Source organism: Prionailurus viverrinus, chromosome A1 (genome assembly GCF_022837055.1).
Source record: "Prionailurus viverrinus isolate Anna chromosome A1, UM_Priviv_1.0, whole genome shotgun sequence".
In the NCBI taxonomy this organism is placed as follows: domain Eukaryota; kingdom Metazoa; phylum Chordata; class Mammalia; order Carnivora; family Felidae; genus Prionailurus; species Prionailurus viverrinus.
In genome coordinates this window covers 91,390,526-91,408,416 of record NC_062561.1, presented here as the reverse complement: position 1 = coordinate 91,408,416, position 17,891 = coordinate 91,390,526, and the positions used below count along the sequence as shown (strand labels likewise).

Genomic DNA, 17,891 nt, shown 5'->3' with positions numbered 1-17,891 from the left:
CGCCCCACCCTCCAGTGCCCTCCCTGTGACAGTTATTGTGGCATTTGGGGACTGCTCAGGAAACACAGGCTTTCTCTCTCTCAACTAAGCTGAGCCCCGGCCTGGGACCTCTGCTCACTTTGTGTGCAGGTCTCAGACCAGCCACTCTAGGCTACAACACACCCAAACACCAGGGATGCCCAGACCTAAGCCCGGGGTTAGTGAGCTCACACCAGCGGCCAGCGGTCAGCCAGCAGAGCCAAGGGGGGAGCGTCACAAGGCCTAGGGTCTGGCTGGTGGCATTGAAGGGTACCATAGAAGACAGCACCTTGCCCCTACTCTGCCCACCAGGGCCTGCAGGATCAGTGCCCACGGCCAACTGCGTTCTACCTGCCCACTGTGTGGACAGCCAGCCTCAGGGACAGTCATGCCAGAGGGCTTCCCTCCATGTGCCCTGCTCTGAATTTCCAGGTGAAGGACCAGGTGGCACAGAGGGTCAGGAGCTGACACCTCAGAGGCAGCTTCTGTGCTCCCAAGCCACCTGAAGGCCTGGTTGTCCCTCTTGGACATCCTCTCCTTCCACCCCAATCCTCCCAACGATTTTGGATCCCAAGCTTTTTGGACTGGGGTCAACCAGCTTGTTCCCCTTCACTTCCTCAAAGACACAAGCCCTCCAAGGTAGGTAGCATGCCAACTGGGGAAACTGAGGGTCACAGGCCAGCAAGTAGCGAGCCAGCCCTGAACCTAGTTCTGTTTGACCTCACAACTCCTGACCTTCCTCTAGGTCAGTGGGTGCCCACTGGCTGTGAATAAGATCCTCCCATGTTGAGAAATGCAGACCTCTAAGTCCTACCTATATCCAACAAATCAGAATCTCACAGGGCAGGGTCTCAGAACAGACACTGTTCAGAGCTGCCCATCTGTGGGCAGACAGACACAAGGGAAAACAATTTTATTCTCTACACAACAGGCCATAGATTTCCTCTAAGGCAGCGGGGGGCAGGGGGGGGGGCGATGCTCTTTGAGAAAAGACTTTCTAGAGGCATGTGGGAATAAAAGTACCAGTGGGAGCCAGTGGGGGCCTCTGTGGGCAGGTACCAACAACTATCATCTTCTGTAAGACTCAGGAGGTTTGCCTGGGAAACAGTGAAGGTTGGGAGAGACACCACTGAGAGAAGGAGAACGTGGCCTGTTGAGGTGGCAATTCCCCCACTCATGGGCTTTCTGAGAACTGGTTCCAGTCCCGGAAGCCACCTGTGTGGCCAGCAGCCCTGAGTCCCAGGTCCTCAGAAAAGACAGCCCCCTGGGAATTGTATAACGCCTCTCTGGCTTGGGGTGGGGGTGGGGGTGGTGTGTGAGGTATTAGACACATTTTATCTAGATTTCAGCTCCTTTGCTGATAAAAATAGGACCTCAGAAAACTAGAATTCAGAGGATATTGGCTTCACACAAAATCCATCTTAGTCCACGAGCAAGCATTATATTTTATTAAGCAGAGAAATGCCAGGGGCGTTCCCATCAGAGCCAGGCACAGACGCGGATGCACAAAGCCACTGCTGTTACTTAACGTTACTCTGAAGGTTCTAGATAGTGCAGATTGGAAATGAGGCTCCAAAATTATCATCGTTTACAGACAGTACAACTGTATACCTAGAAAACCCAAGGGAATCCACAAAGATATATTAGAATTAATGAGTTCAATCAAGCAGCTTGATAAAAGATAATTATATAAAAATCAATAACCTTCCTGTACACCAACGATAGATGGAAATGATTCAATAAATAGCAAAAAGGAAAAAAATCCTTGAAATGACCGTGATTTAAAACAATGGGTGACCCATATAAAAAATGTATAATACTTTACTGAGTAACATCAAAGCAGAATTAAATCGATTGAAAAATACACCATGTTCCTGGTAAATGCTGTAAATTATGTCAATTCCTCCTTTAATTGGTTTCTAGGTTTAATTTAATGTCAATCAAATTCACAAGGGATGTTTTTAACCTGACAAAACAATTCTAAAATTCAATTGAAAGAATAAACAGATGTGACCAGCCAAGAAAATTTTGCAAAAGAGTAACAGCAAAACGGGAGGTATCCAGCCAGATGTCTCAAATCAGCACCGTCCAACAGAAATGTAATGAGAACTTCACATGGAGCCACGTTGAGGGGAAAAAAAAAGGTGAAATTAATTTCGGCAATATTTCTTACTTTATCCAGTATATCCAAAATATTAACATTTTAACCTATGATCAATACTTCTAGATAATCATGAAATATCATATATATTTTTTTGTAGTAAGTCTTTGAATACTGAGTATTTTACACTTAGGCACTCACTTCACACACTCACTTCAGACCAGTCACATTTCAAATAGTCAAAAGCCTCACCCAGCTCATAGCTCAGCTGGCTCATAGCTACCGTGGTGGACAGTGTAGCTATAAAGTAGCTAATACTTCAGACATCACAGCTTAAAGGCTCTAATGATAAACACAGTTTAGTACAGGTTGAAGAACAGAGTGACAGAAAAACAGAATTTATCTGTGATATCGATCAACCCGACATTTCGTTTGCAAGTGACGGGAGACGGTATGTGGCGTCATCCATTAAAAAAACATTGATGTGTGTTTTTTTATATACATTCATGTTCACCATGCTTGAGCCACTTTTCATCGTACCTACAGAAGCTCTGTTCCCAATCACACTGGCCACGCCTGAGACTTAGACAAATCTTGCATGGAACAGAAATACACCTTATTTGCCATGGAGTCACAATCCCTGCTTTCAGAGGAGAAATATCCAGGTTCAAAGATGAATCCTTGAATATTCTGCTCACAGAGCTAGCAAGGGCTAGTCCCTCTGGCGTGAATGGCCCTGTGTCAGCCGCTGCTCTGCTTCTTGGCCTGAGAGTTGCGTGCCAGCTCTCAGACAGTGCCCTGAAATCGTTTGTAACATAATAATACTAGCAACAACAACAATAAAAACTGCATGCCCAGGACTCTAGACGCACATTTTTCGCATTTACCACCTCTGAACTGGGGAGGAAATCAACGGATCTTCTCACCACCAGCAGTCGGCAGCAACCATGCAGTGGCTGGTGTTGGCTGGCATGCAGCCGCCTGCCCATGGTGTTTCACTCATATTGCTATTACTTCACTTGAATTGGGTGTAGGGGCAGCACTTCTTGTGTGGAGATCCTTGCCACCCAAAATGTCCTCGAAAAACCACACCACAATGGCAAACATTTATAGCATGTGCAGAAGGTCACCGAGACAAGGAAGTGTGTAGCTTTGGCATCAGTGAATAATGTCCCTGGAGGAATGACCACAACCCCACAGTTTACCAAGGAGAAGAAGACACCCCAAAATGAAGAAGGCAGTCACATGCTAAGTAAGCAAAGCGAGTGAGAAGGGAGAAATGGCCCACTCTTTGGAGCAACTAGGGGCAGGGTGGCTGGTGCCTATCTATGCCTCTTAGGACCAAAGTTAAGGCAGCAAGGTGCAGTTTTATCAGGAGTGTCTGCTCTTACTTGGTGTGCCCTATGATTGATGGCACCTTCGATCTGATGAAATGCATAAATTTCCCAAGCCCTAGGCCTGGGCTAAGGGCTTGCTGTGCACCCACGCATCCTTCCAATGTCCAGCAAGGCGGGTGTGGATAGGTTCCCCTCCTTTGCAAGCCAAGGAAATGAGGTTTAGTGGCATTTTAGCCTTTGTCCTGGCTGCCCAGTTATGTGGGACAGAGATGACCGTGTGACACGGCAGCCTCTGGGCCACACCAAGTCCACGCTCACTTGAAACCTGCAGGGCAAGGTGGGGCAGCGCAGAGCCTGCCTAGGCTCCCTGCACTGTCTGGGCCTGGGTCCTGGATGCCAGGGTTTCCTCTGCCTCCAAGGAGAAGCTGTGCACCCCACTCCACAGGCCTAGAGTAGATGTGCAAGGTAATTGAAATTCATGGATGAGCCCGAGGAGCCAGCTCCAGGCTCTGTAATAACTTCTCCATATTAATGGCAGCACCGCAGACCCGGTGGACAGTTGACATTTAATATGAAACATAAGCAGCAGAGCAAGAGGCTCCTACCTGGGCCCTCCCATTCCAGAGTGCCTGCCAGTGGGGGAAGGGGGATCCAAGGTGGTCCCAAGATTCAGAGGGCTGGGGTCTCCCCCTCCCCTCAGTACCTCTACTCCCTCTCAATCCCCTCCCCTTGAGGAAAGCCCCTGCCAAGAACACACACGACCATGATACACACTCACACTTGAATGCACATGCTCACTCAAATGGGGGCATATATACACCTATACACAGACACAAACATGCACATTCACACCCATGCACACGCTCACACTCATGCTCACTCCAATGCATACGCTCCCATGCATGGACACACACACACTTACATGCACATCCATCTTCACATCACACTCACACAGATATGCATGCACATGCACACACACTCACACCTTTCCACATACACACACACATTGCCATGCAGAGGTGCACAAATGTGCACATATGTTCCCCCAGGCTGCCCAAGCAGAGGAGGGCAGTGAGGGTAATGAAGGATGTGTCTGCCTGCCAGTACAGACCCAAGGTCCCAGGAAGGACCCCACACGCATTTGCCCCTATGGATCTCAGAGACCAGAACGGGGAGGCCCAGACCACAGCTGAGGCCACTGCACAGTAAAGCCAGCCTCAGTGCTAGGTGGACACTCCAGGCCATGGGAGGTGTCCCTGTGTCTCAGAGCAAATGAGCTCCTCAGTGAGTGCTCACCCTGGCTATGGCACTCATGGTGCTCACAGCAGGCCTAGGTGAGGATCTGGCCTTCCCCACCTTCCAGCTGACCCTCAGCATCACTCTTCACTCACTAAGGGCTGGGGGCACAAGGGGACAGGCAGCCAAGGCTAGCCATGGGGCAGAAAGAGCCTGAAGCCTGCCAACACATAAATGGATGGCACCGTTACACTCTACAACCAGTGCCAGAAACACACATGGCCACAGAGTCAGGGCAGGGGGTGTCAAGGAGACAGAGGATGACTCAGAAAGAGCTGGCCTCCCAGAGCTCAGGCTTGGAGATCGGTGACCAACCAATCCACTATGTCCTTTACCCTAGAGGATTCCATGGAGAGAGGCGACACCACACTGGGAGAGCCCACAGATCCGAGTAACTCACCAGAGCCTCAGTTTCCTCATCTGTCAAAGGGGGACAGCAATGGCGAGCTCACAGGACGACCGCAGTGATAGGGTACATGTTCCAGGAAAGGTAGCCGGTATAGACACTGATCCGCTGCCTTTTCTTGAGGGACAGCGCGGGCAGCAGGGCCCTCAGCCGGCAGAAGAGTGACACAGGCGGGAAGCCGCTACCCCGCAGTCACGGGTGGTCACAGCTCCCGGCGCCCTCCTGGCACTGTTCGAAGCCGCGGCTGCGGCATATGACTCAGCCAGAGCCAATCAGCACATGGCATTCCTGGGTCACAGTGATTGGCTATAGAAAAGTCCCGTGACCTAATCCCAGCCAATCAGAGTGAAGCTCAAGACTGGCGGAAACCTCCAAAAACTAGACAGCTTCTCTTTCCCCAGCCTGTCCCTGGGGATGTGAGGGGTGTGGGGACAGCCGCAGCCACTGGTCCTCCAGGGGAAAGAGTCACACAGGGGAGGAAAACTGGGTGAGTGGGATTCAAGGGGCACCACTCCAACCCTGAACTACCTACTGAATCCCATGAGTCCTCAGATGCCCTTTTTCACGTGGTAAAATACACACAACATAAAATTTACCATCTTAACCATTCTTTGTGTAGTTCTTAGTGTGCTAGTAAATGCATTCTTAATGTTGTGCAACCGTCACCACTATCCATCTCTATAATTCTTTTTTTTCTTGTAGAACTGAAACCGTAACTATTAATAATAACTCCTCTCCCCTCCTCCCCCCAGCCCCTGGCAACCAGCACTCTCCTGTCTATGATTTTGACTACTCTAGGTGCCTTTGGATGCCTTATTCTTTTTTTTTTTTAATGTTTATTTATTTTTGAGAGAGACAGAGTGTGAGCGAGGGAGGACAGAAAAAGAGGGAGGCACAGAATCCAAACCAGGCTCCAGACTCCCAGGTGTCAGCACAGAGCCCGACACAGGGCTTGAACCCATGAACTGCAAGAGCATCACCTGCGCCAAAGTTGGACGCGAGATCATGACCTGAGCTGAAGTCTGACGCTTAACCGACTGAGCTACCCAGGCGCCCCTGCCTTTGGATGCCTTATTCAATAAAGACAGATGAGTCTGTCTCTCATTCTGAGGGGCCACCACGAAGAAATGGGGTGGTGGGGTGGGGTCACAGCTGCTGATCTGCCACCTTGAACACAAACTCCTGACAAGTAAGCCTCCATCATGGCAGCCACAGGTCAGTGCATGTTCCTACCCAGCCCAGGCAGGGAAGAGCCCCTAGGAAGCTCCTTCCCTTCCACCAAATCCTTCCCAGTGAGAAGTGGTGGGGAGGTCAGCCAGAAGGTTGTGGATGTCCTGGAAGGGTATGTGGGACAGCTGTGATGAAGTGAGGCTGGGTTCTCAGCAGGTTCCCCAGCCCCTGCTGGCAGGGAACCTTGGCCCATCTAATGATCCTGCTGCTAGCACATCTCCCAGTGCTTCCACACCTGCCTCTGGAGGCCCTGTCAGGGGACCTGTCAGTCTTCACACTGGACTTGTTTGCCCACATGATATCAACAGATTCAGAAACATAGTTTCTCTGAAGTAACAATAGAGGATTCCGCAGCAAAGAGCCCACACTCACCAGAGGCAACAATCTCTCAAGGGAGGTGGGGCTTGGGTCCGTGGGGATCCCCGCCTCTCCATCCTCCAACTCTGTTCCCTCACATGTGTCTGTCTGTTCCCCACCTGGCCCCTAAGACACCTGGAGTTGCCCTGGAAGGGTCCTAGAAATGGTTAACTCCAACCCCCACTTTCCATCTGGACCAACTGATGGCTCTCATGGTGGGAGGATTTGCCCAGGCTTGCAAGGTGGCTTGCCAGAGCCCAGCCTGATATCTCCTCACCCCCACCTAACACTTCCCCATACAGGCCTGGGGTGGGTTGGGGGGGGGGGGGGACTTCCCTCCCCTACTTAGTTTGATTTAGACCAGTGGTTTCGAACTCAGGTTTCATGAACCCCAAAGTGGGGGCAAGAAACCTGTAATACCACATGTGTGTACAAGTGCTTTCCTGTGGGAAAGGAGGCAGAGCTGTCAGCCATTCTCAGTGGTCTGCCCCACTGAAGGTGGACATTCTGGGATTGGCAAGAGAGCAGATAAGGAGAGGCAGGCCAGCCCTGGGCATTGGGGGGGGGGGGGCACAGAAGGGAAGGGTACGGGGTCTCAAGGGCAAGTCCCCAGCCCTTTCCTACATAGGCTTCAGGAACTCTGACTTCACAGCTGGGCCCTACATAGCCCAGACATAGCCAGATACACATTACCTATGGTACAGGTTACTAAGAAGCACAGGGGGTAACATGGCATGCGAATGTCTAGGATGGCTTCCTGTATGAAATGCCACTTGGCTGAGACCTACAGACTGAGCCAAGTAAAGATGAAGGGATAAGAGTGGTCCAGGCACACAGCCTATGCAAAGGCCCTGAGCTTGGAGTGTCAGAGTTGGAGGAAATAAAAGATCAGTGTGACTGGGGCACAGGCATGAGGGGGACACAATGACAGACGAACCTGGAAGCCACTGGGCCAGGTCATAGGAGGCCTTGAATGCCAGGCCAGTGGGTTTGGATGTTTTTCCGGGTCTTTTTTTTTTAAGGGCAATAAAAATCATTGAAAGATCTTGAACAAAGGAGTGACATGATTTAATATGTGGTTTATAAAATCAGTCTGGCTGCTGTGTGAGGCAAGAGTTGGCTGGGGAGAGACCATTCAGCAGCAGCTGAGGAACACAGGCACAAAAGACGGGGCTTAGAGTCAGGCATGGTGGAGAGGTGGGCACTGGAATGAAGTCCAGAGTTGTCTAAGATGGTGGCTGGCTGGATTTGGGGTCATGCACAGGGAGGAGAGGGGTGATCCTGGGATTCCCACCCAAGAAAGGGTGGGGTCTGGAAGAGAATGGAGAGTGCATTCCATTTCAGAAGCCTGGGGTCAACCAGAGAAGGAGCCCTGGAGGCAGCTGCGCAGGCAAGTCTGGAGCCCAGGAAGAGACCTGGGCTGGACTCTGGGACCTGGAGTCCGGGTGGAATGTGTGGTAGCAACTGTTTTCATCCGCCTGGCACATTCACCCTCCTCTTGCTTTTACATAAAATGCCAACCCACTCCAGAGCTTGGGGATCTGACCCTCACTTTCAATCCCAAAGGTGAGCAAGAGACTCAGGCCAGGCCTACATCATAGCGATCAGTTTAAAAATGGGCCCTATCACAGAAAACATGAATAGACACTTCTCTAAAGAAGACATCCGGATGGCCAACAGGCACATGAAAAGATGCTCAACGTCGCTCTTCATCAGGGAAATACAAATCAAAACCACACTCAGATATCACCTCACGCCAGTCAGAGTGGCCAAAGTGAACAAATCAGGAGACTATAGATGCTGGAGGGAATGTGGAGAAATGGGAACCCTCTTGCACTGTTGGTGGGAATGCAAACTGGTGCAGACACTCTGGAAAACAGTGTGGAGGTTCCTCAAAAAATTAAAAATAGACCTATCCTATGACCCAGCAGTAGCACTGCTAGGAATTTACCCAAGGGATACAGGAGTACTGATGCAAAGGGGCACTTGTACCCCAATGCTTATAGCAGCACTCTCAACAATAGCCAAATTGTGGAAAGAGCCTAAATGTCCATCAACTGATGAATGGATAAAGAAATTGTGGTTTATATACACAATGGAGTACTACGTGGCAATGAGAAAGAACGAAATATGGCCCTTTGTAGCAACATGGATGGAACTGGAGAGTGTGATGCTAAGTGAAATAAGCCATACAGAGAAAGACAGATACCATATGCTTTCACTCTTTGGTGGATCCTGAGAAACTTAACAGAAACCCATGGGGGAGGGGAAGGGAAAAAAACAAACAAAGAGGTTAGAGTGGGAGAGAGCCAAAGCATAAGAGACTCTTAAAAACTGAGAACAAACTGAGGGTTGATGGGGGATGGGAGGGAGGGGAGGGTAGGTGATGGGTATTGAAGAGGGCATCTTTTGGGATGAGCATTGGGTGTTGTATGGAAACCAATCTGACAATAAATTTCATATATTAAAAAAAATAAAAAATAAAAATGGGCCCTATCAGAGCCCTCTCCAGGATGCTAGCAGGAACCACCCAGAAAGAACTGCTCTCCATTTCTGATTGCCACCGTGGAAGAAGACAAATTAAGCAGGAGTTGCCAGTGGCCCCCACATGGGGAAGGCCATGTTGAGATAAACACAAAGAGTGACAGAACTGAAAGGCAGAGAGCATGTGCTGAAACAAGCCCTGAGCCCCTGGATCCAGCCATGCCTGAATTCCTCAGGACCCCATAGATAATTGGGCCCATGACCTCCCTTGTTTATTTCATTCATTGTAAGTCAGTTTTCTGTCATGTAAACTGAATGAATCTTAAAACAACAAGGAGCCAAGAAGCCATGGAGGAGGCTGAGACTACTCTGGGACAGCTGTGTAGATTGCCAAGAGCAGGGGCCAAACAGGTGCCTCTGCTGTTCTGACCTGAGGACCCAGGGAACTTGGAATGTCCCACAGCCCCTCTGTGGTGTTCCTGAGATCTTCTCACTGCCCGCCCCCCCAGGCAGTGCCAAGGTAGGGTGGGAGGGAGGAAGACCTTACAAGGGACAGCTGCAAGTCCTAGGCACCCTCACCCCAGCCCCACAGCCCGAGCCTGCCACACCTGCCTGCCCGACTCTAGCATCTGAGCCAGCTGGAATGAAACTCATCTTGGTCCCTTGAGCCAGCAAATGACTTTTCTCTGTAGACCTTGGTGACACTTAAAAAGACTGGACAGGGGCGCCTGGGTGGCTCAGTTGGTGAAGCGTCCCACTTCCGCTCAGGTCGCGTTCTCACAGTTCGTGGGTTCGAGCCCCACGTCGGGCTCTGCGCTGACAGCATGGAACCCACTTCAAACCCTCCATCCCCCTCTCTCTGCCCCACCCCCATGCTCACACACACATGTGTGCATTCTCTCCCTCTCTCAAAAATAAATAAGTGTTAAAAAAAAAAAAAAAAGACTGGACAGAGTTGGCTCCTGGCCAGGCTGCCATCCTGGCCAGGAGTCCCAGCCCACCAGGCAGAAGTCCTTGGGCCTCTCTCAACCTTGGCCATATGATGAGGGCTCTGCCTAGCAGAATCATGGGAGCTCATACTGAGCTCCCACATTAGGATATACACTGCCCCCCTGGTCAGACCTCAGGATGGGACCAGACCTCAGAGACCAGACCCTTCCCACTGCCTAGCCCATGAAGACTTCCACCCACTGGCCCTGTCAGGCCCTATCTGGCCAGAGAGGTCCCCAGAGCTGCACTGAGGTGGGAGGCAGAGGTGGTGTGGGGTGCTTCGGTCCTACTGGAGTCCCCGCTGCCATCACCCAGCTGTGAAGACTGAGGCAACCTGCCAGGGGCTGCAGGCTGGAGCGGGTGAGCAGTGTGTCAGCCACCAGGACTGCTCCCTGCTCCCACAAACAACAGGCAACACCCCTGACTGAGAAGGTCTCCAAGAGTCAAAACAGGAAAGGTAAGGACTGTTTTCAAGAAATGCATTTCTTCCTTTTTATTCTTTTTTGTTGGCATGCAAAAAAAAAAAAGGCAATAAAATGTAGTTGGCGTGATCTTCGAATCAGAAGCAAGGTTTCAGCATTTGGAGGTTCAGTTCATTCATCTATAGAATGGGGATATCAGGCATAGACCACAGGATAGTGCGAGGATTGAACAGGGTGATATCAGGTGCTCAACAGGGAGCCTGGCACATAGTAGAGGCACAAAAAACTACGAGTTACTATTATTTTTATGCCAACAGCCTTCTCTTTGTTGTTGCTGTATTTTTGAGGAGGGGAGCGGGGCAGAGGGAGAGAGAGAGAGAAAAAAAATCTTAAGCAGGCTCCACTCTCAGCACAGAACCTGACAGGGGACTCGATCTCACAACCTTGAGATCATGACCTGGGCCAAAATAAAGAGTCAGACGTTTAACTGACTGAGACACCAGGTGCCCCTTATTGGGTTTTTGATGAGCATATAAGAATGATGTGAAATTAGCATACCTATCACGTGGCCCGAGAGGTACTAGAAAACTATAGCAACGCGACATGCAAGAATCCTTCATTAAGCGTAATTTTCTTATGCATTGTGAAAAGACAAACTTTACCCTTTCCCTGTGCATATCATGAACAATTTCTGTCTAGTGGCTGTAAAAAAAAAAAAAAAAAAGACAACCTGGAAACTCTACATTTCCCAGCCTCTCTGGAAATAAAGTGCCCGGCATGCCTTACAAAGCATGTCTTCATGTGGCATCTCTTGAGTCTGCACCTCTACCTGACTCCAGAAAGATCTACATCTTGGCAGGCCCAGAATCCCAATCTCATGGTAACTGAGGAAACAGCACCTCTTCCGGTCTCCATTTCTGGGGTTCTCCCAAGAGCATTAGACCCCAGGCTAGCCAGAGTCATACCCAGGACTCAGCCAGAAATAATCAGAAAAAGATGTCAGTCAGACACTGCTGGAGCCCCTGGAAAGACGGGGGCACCACAGAAGAACTGCACCTGACAACAAAGCTAACACATAGAAGACAGAGACAGGAGACAAGTGCACCTGGATTCAGCCATGCCTGAAGATTTACCATTCTGTGAGCTAATAACTTCCCTTTTTTTGTTTGTTTAAACTAATTTAACTTAAGCTGTCACTTATAACTGAAAAGATCCTGACAAATATGGTGAATTAAGAATCCCCTCGATTAGGAGACTCCTGTCCACAGAAAACAAAGCTACTGCCACTGTGCCTTCCTTTAAAGCAGAGAAACAAACTCAGGGCCAGGCAAGTAGATGAGCAACTGTGTGTCCCTGGCCAGAAGCAGGACATTAGGCCTGAAAGGGCTTGTGGCTCTTGGGAAAGGCATGTCCCATCTAAATGTAAGCTCTAAGACCACAGCTGCCTGCTGGGACCCTGCTCTGTGGTTTCTCTTCACGTCTTCCAGGAAGACTAGTTCCAAATGTTCTGCAAAGAAGGGGTTCCACGGTCCCATCTGCGTAGAACATGATGGATTACACAGAGCACAAGACATTTCCTTTTTTTTTTTTTTTAAGTAGGCTCCACGCCCAGCATGGAGTCCAACTCAGGGTTTGAAATCACAACCCTGAGATCAAGACCTGACCTGAGATCAAGAGCCGGACACTTACCCGACAGAGCCACCCAGGAGTCCTGAGAAGACTTCTTCATTACAGAACTTCTCAGAGATCCCGATGGACTCCCTGAATCTCACAAGCTGAATGCAAGGTACAGCACTGCCCACACCAGTTTGTCAGCTGAACCCCATTTTCTAGAGGCAACGTGTGGTACAATCTGCAGAACTCTCTTGCAGAAAGGGGGCTATTGAGCATTGGCTTCTCAAAGGGCGAGCCGAAGCCCAGGAGCATTAGCCTCGGAGCTTATGAGAAATGCAGAACTTCAGGCCCCACCGCAGATGTGATGAACCTGCATTTTAACGAGGTCCCTGGGGATTTGCACACACACCACAGCCTGACATACCTGCTTCGTGTGTTGTGTTATCTATGAAGGAAGAGCAAAAGCTGAGGAGAAAGGTGTCCTGTGTGGCACAGGGGTTAAGGGCCTGGGTTTCTGGGTGAGTGAGATGCATTTATCCATATAAGGCCCATTGGGAGGGGATGCACAGGTATTGCCTATCTCAGTGTTTTGGGAGCGCTGTGGCAAAAGTAGCTGGAGGGAACCAGGCCAGAATCCTACCTATGTGGTCTTGAGCAAGTGGCTCATCCTCCTAGAGCCTCCCTGCCTATCTGCAAACCAGGGATGAGGATCCCTCCCCTGCAGGACAGCTGTGGAGACCACGGCTTTGCATGATGTATAAAGCCCCAGGCCTATCACTGATGCAGAGAGGCTTCAAAGGTTAAGGAATTAATTGTCATAAAATGAGAAGAGGCACACATGCCAAAACAAAAGGAAGGAGGGAAGGAAAGAAGGAAAGGAGGGAGGGAGGGAGGGAGGGAGGGAGGGAGGGAGGGAGGGAGGAAGGTAGGAAGGGAGGAAGGAAGGAAGGAAGGAAGGAAGGAAGGAAGGAAGGAAGAGGAAGGAAGGAAGGAAGGAAGGAAGGAAGGAAGGAAGGAAGGGAAAAAGAAAAGAAAAAAGAAAAATAGTAAAAAACTAATATTGATGACCTACCGTCTCTAGGCCAAAGGAAGGAAGGAAGGAAAGAAGGAAGGAAGGGAGGGAGGAAGGGAGGGAGGGAGGGAGGGAGGGAGGGAAGGAAGGAAGGAAGGAAGGAAGAAAGAAAGAAAGAAAGAAAGAAAGAAAGAAAGAAAGAATAGAAGAAGAAAAAAAAGAAAAACAAAGAAATTTAAAGAACTAAAATTGATGCCCCACTGTCTCAAGGCCATTTTTCACTGACAGTATTCAAGGCCCCTGAGGCAAGGCCCAGACAGTCTTCCAAGTCCAACTCTTTCCTGCTTCATCTTGTACGTGTGCAGGTGTGTGTCCAGTACATGTGACATCTCACTCACCATGTCTGTCCTGACCTGGCCAACGCATACCTGGTACCTCTGCACGTCTTCTTCCCTCTTCTGAGATTGCCAACATGCACCTTTGCCTATTGGCAACTCTTTCTTCAAATAGCCCCCAGGAGATCACTGTCAAAGGCAGGGACGGGGTACTGCTCAGCCCCTCAACCCAGGTGGACACCGGGCGAGGAACACCTCTGACTGGCACAGTGGACAAACACACTAGGAGGTTCTGGCTAAACAAATGAATCACCAAATGACAGACGAATGAGTGATATAGTGACACAGACCCCCTGAAGTGCTGTCCTTCAGGAATTAATCAGTACACAGGAGCTGGCCCACCTACAGACTGCATCCATGTCAACCCCCCAACCCCTGGAGTCCCCAGCACCGATTTTCTTTGATTTAGGAAATTCACCTGCAGCACGAAATGAGACACACCTACGAGGCCCGGGACGTCCTTGGACATACAAAGGGCCGCACCAGGATAACCCAATTCCTCCAAGGACATTTATAGTTGTTTGCAATATGCCTGGGTTCTAATGAAATCCAGCCAAAGGCAGTGATTTTCCGAAGCAACAAGTGACATTTCCTGTGTCTCCATAAAAAGAACACCAGCGGTTGTGGGGCACTGGTGTCATTGCTGGCTCTGCAGGCAGGCAGGACGAGCCTGAGGACAGGGGGACTTGGGGGCCAGCAGCGCTGGGAGGGCGGCCACTCGCTCAGAACGGGAGTGTCCTGAGCAGCACTTACAGCAGAAGCCACGGTGGGCGGCTTCAGATGTCTGGCCAGCACCGCCAGCCTGACCACCGCACACCCAATCCAAAATAGAAAACTGCAGTGGCTTCTGCCCGTGCCAGGCCCCGGGGCGGCCGGACAGAGCACCGCCAATGTCAGCCTCCTCCCTGAGCATCGATCCAGGCTTCCTCTGAGGCCCCCTGATGCCAAGCCATGGTCCCTCTGGGGCCCCTGAAAACAGGAAAGCTTCCCAGGGCTCCAGTTGCACTGGGTGGCCCAAAAAGTCCCAGGAGGGGACTGGGCCTCTCTCCTGTCCTTCAGAGGCTACCCGTGGGCACCAGAGCCTGTATTTCCAAATGCTCCCCTTGGCTCAAAATAGAGAGAGAAAACCGACTTTTCAAATTACCAGCTGGAGTTCAACAGGAAACCACAGCATAAAAATCAGTGGCTCCCGGTCAGCCAGGGGGCAGAGGAATAACCGGGCATTTCAGCACCACTCCCCGCTCCCTGGGTAGCACAGAAGCAAGCAGACTGACCGCCAACCCATGTGCCCCCTTGCACACACACCCCACATTCTCAAATGCACGGGGACGCACAGATACCCTGACACCCAAATGAGCAGAAACCTACAGATACGCTCACGCACAAGACACATATTCACGCAGGTGCACAGGTACCCAGACGCGAGTGCACACCAACATTCCAAGACACATGTGCAGATTCACACACTCCCAGAGATGTACACACACTTGGCTACGATAGGAAGACCTGGGGCCCAGCACGCATAAGGGACACCACACTCTTCTGCTTGATCAGAGTTTTAGAGACCCTGACCCACTGCCTAAATCACCCGCTCTCGGGCCGGTCAAAATAACTTGCTTTCCTGCCAACCACTTCAGTCAGTGCCCCGTGGTCCCTGCACACAGGGGTACAGAGGAGGTCCTCGGTGCAGGCCTTGGACTCACAGGTAACCAACCTCCAATTCCCAGGCAAGGGCCTTGGACAGAAAGGAGCGAGAGAAGTGAGTACTCACGAGCCCGTCGCAGTTGCTGAGCGCCACGGAGGAGGCTTCAGCCAGGCCCGCCACGTCTCCCACATAGAGGCACGTCCCGAGCAGGGGCTCCACGCGGGTGGCGCCCGACTCGCTTTGCCACTCCACCGTGGCCCCGGGCGCCACGAGGCGGGCATTGGGCCGCAGCCGCAGGTGCAGGTCTCGGCCGAAGACTGTGACATTGTAGAAGAGGCGGCCGCCGGGGTCCTCCTCGTTGCCTCCAGGTAAGCCCGGGGTCTGGTCAGGGGCGGCCCTGCGGGCGCGTACCCCAGCCTGGGCAGACGCCGCCGACACCACGTGGGACACCAAGCGGCCCTGGGCGTCAGTGCGCACCGGCACCGCCAGGATGCGCTCCGCTCCGTGCCCCAGGGGCCCTCCTGCAACGGGAAGGGGCGTCAGACCCGCCAGAGCCTCGCCGCGAAACCCCGCATCCCTCCACCACCCCGCCGCCGCCACCGCTGCGAACAGGGAAGGGCATTCTGCCAAACAACCCCCAGAAACTAACCTTCACCTCCCCGGCCTTCTTCCAACTGGGAAGGGGCGTTAACAGGGACATCACTCCGGAGCCCCGCCGCCCCCAGGCCGTCCCCCTCTGGGACCCTGCCAGCCAAGAGCTCTGCCCCCTGCCCGGTTCCGGGTGGGGGCTCCGCGAGCTCCTCACAGTTCCCCTGGGGATGGCTCCGTCAGACTGTTCCCGGTCCCTTGAACCTACCGTCCTTGGCAGGACATGGGGCTGCTCCGAAGCCGTTGCCGGTTGGCCCCCTACCCGTGCGCCTCTACCCCTCCGCGGTCCCCGCCGCCCGGGCGCCCTCACCGCTTGCCTCCGGAGCGGCGAGGTCTCGGCTCCCCCCGGCACGCGCGGCCTGTCCTCCGTGTCCAGCTCTCGGTTGGACCAACGCTGGCTCCCCTCCCCGCGCGCCCGAGGGCAGGGAGGGGTGGAGCAGGGTCCCTCGGATCTTCAGGGATTCCCTCCAGGGAGCCCCATCAGTCCTCAGGGCCCAAGGCGGCGAGCTCAGCACCCGGCTCCTCCCGAGCGTCCCCGGACGCGAACCCCGGCGCAGCCTCGCCCTGGCTCCCCAGGACCCGCTGGGGCTAGCGCTGCGCTCTCTGCCGCGGGGCTTTCCCGGTCCTCCATCTCCACGCTCCGCGTCTCGGGAGCCGCGAACGCTCCGAGGCTCCCCCCGGCCCGAGGCGCTCCGGTGCGCCGCGGGGCGCCCCCTGCGCGACCAACCCGGCCCCGAAGTTGGCCAACTTGGCCCCGGGCGGGGTGCGCAGAGTTTGCCCAAGTCGGGCTGGACGACGCCTGGGGAGGGGGCGGCGGGGCACGCGGGGCGGGGCCCGGCCGACCGGGGTCGTGGAGCTCGGGGGCCCGGCCGCACCTACCTGGGGGGTCGGCGGCGGCGGCGGCGAGCCGGGCGTCCGCGGGCGGCGGCGGCAGCAGGAGCGGCGGCAGCAGCAGCAGCAGCAGCAGCGCGGGGCAGAGCAGGCGGTGAGCGGCTCCCGCCGGCGGATCCATGGCAGCCGGACCGCAGCCGGGGCCCCGCACTCGCTGCCGGCGCGAAAGTTCCCCGCGCGCCGCCCAGCCCACATCTGGGGGCAGCTGGAGCCGCCCGCAGCTGCAGCACCGCAGGGCGCGGGGCGGAGGAGGCGAGGCGCGGAGGGGAGGGCGGGGGAGCGCGGAGGGGAGGCGGGGAGAGGGAAGGAGCGAGCGAGCGAGGGAGGCGGGAGGGAGGAGAAGGCGAGCGAGGGGGAGGGCGGGGACGGCGGGCGCCTCAGCCTGCGGTGACCCGGCGCTTCTTGGCGCGGCCGCCGCCGCCGCCGCCGCCACCGCCGCCGCCGCCCGCTCCCCTCCTCGCGCCGCCGCCGCGGCGGTTCCCGGCTCGTAGCGAAGCAGAGACGCCCCGAGGCGGCGGCAGAGAAGCGCGGCTGGCCGAGCCGGGCCGGGCGGGGTGGGGGTGGGGGGGGGAGCCCCGCCACCGGCCACCATCGGAGTCGCCCCGCGCCCTCGCGGCGCACAACCTCGGAGGAGCGGCGCCCAACCTCGGAGGAGCGGCTCCCGCCCGAGCATCTCCACCCAGAGAGTCCTTGGGGCGCCCGGGTCCCGCCCGTCAGCCTTGGGGCTCAAAGGGCCGCCTCACACTCTCTGGGAGCCCTGGGGCAGGACCTGGCGTAGGAATGGGACGGGGTTGGGGAGGCTTGAGATGGAAACACCAGAGGCTGGAAGATGCTTTCAATAGGAGGGTGCGTGCACTGCAGGGGCTATCCCAAATATAAACTTTTACCCTTACGGAGAGATGCAAGGTTTCTTAGTCCCCAACTCCTCTCTGCCTGAAGTTCCTGTCCCTCTCTGCCTCCTCAACCCTCTGTTGCAACCTCTGAATACAGCCTTCTCCACCCAAGCCTGTGCCTGCCTCCCAGAGCTCAGTCAGGTTGCTGCCCT

General features: G+C 53.7%; 1 protein-coding gene across 1 annotated transcript in view; it reads right to left on the bottom strand.

Moving 5' to 3' along the window:
- Window positions 1–17,119, bottom strand: part of ADAMTS2 (ADAM metallopeptidase with thrombospondin type 1 motif 2) — a 244,037-nt gene extending 226,918 nt beyond the window's left edge. The window contains exons 1-2 of the mRNA XM_047863950.1: window positions 16,835–17,119; window positions 15,434–15,828 (exon numbers count right to left, since the gene is read on the bottom strand). Coding sequence (XP_047719906.1) covers window positions 15,434–15,828; window positions 16,835–16,967 — 528 coding nt within the window. The 5' untranslated portion in view covers window positions 16,968–17,119. The remainder of the gene's footprint in view (window positions 1–15,433; window positions 15,829–16,834) is intronic.
- Between the last annotated feature and the right edge of the window lie 772 nt (window positions 17,120–17,891).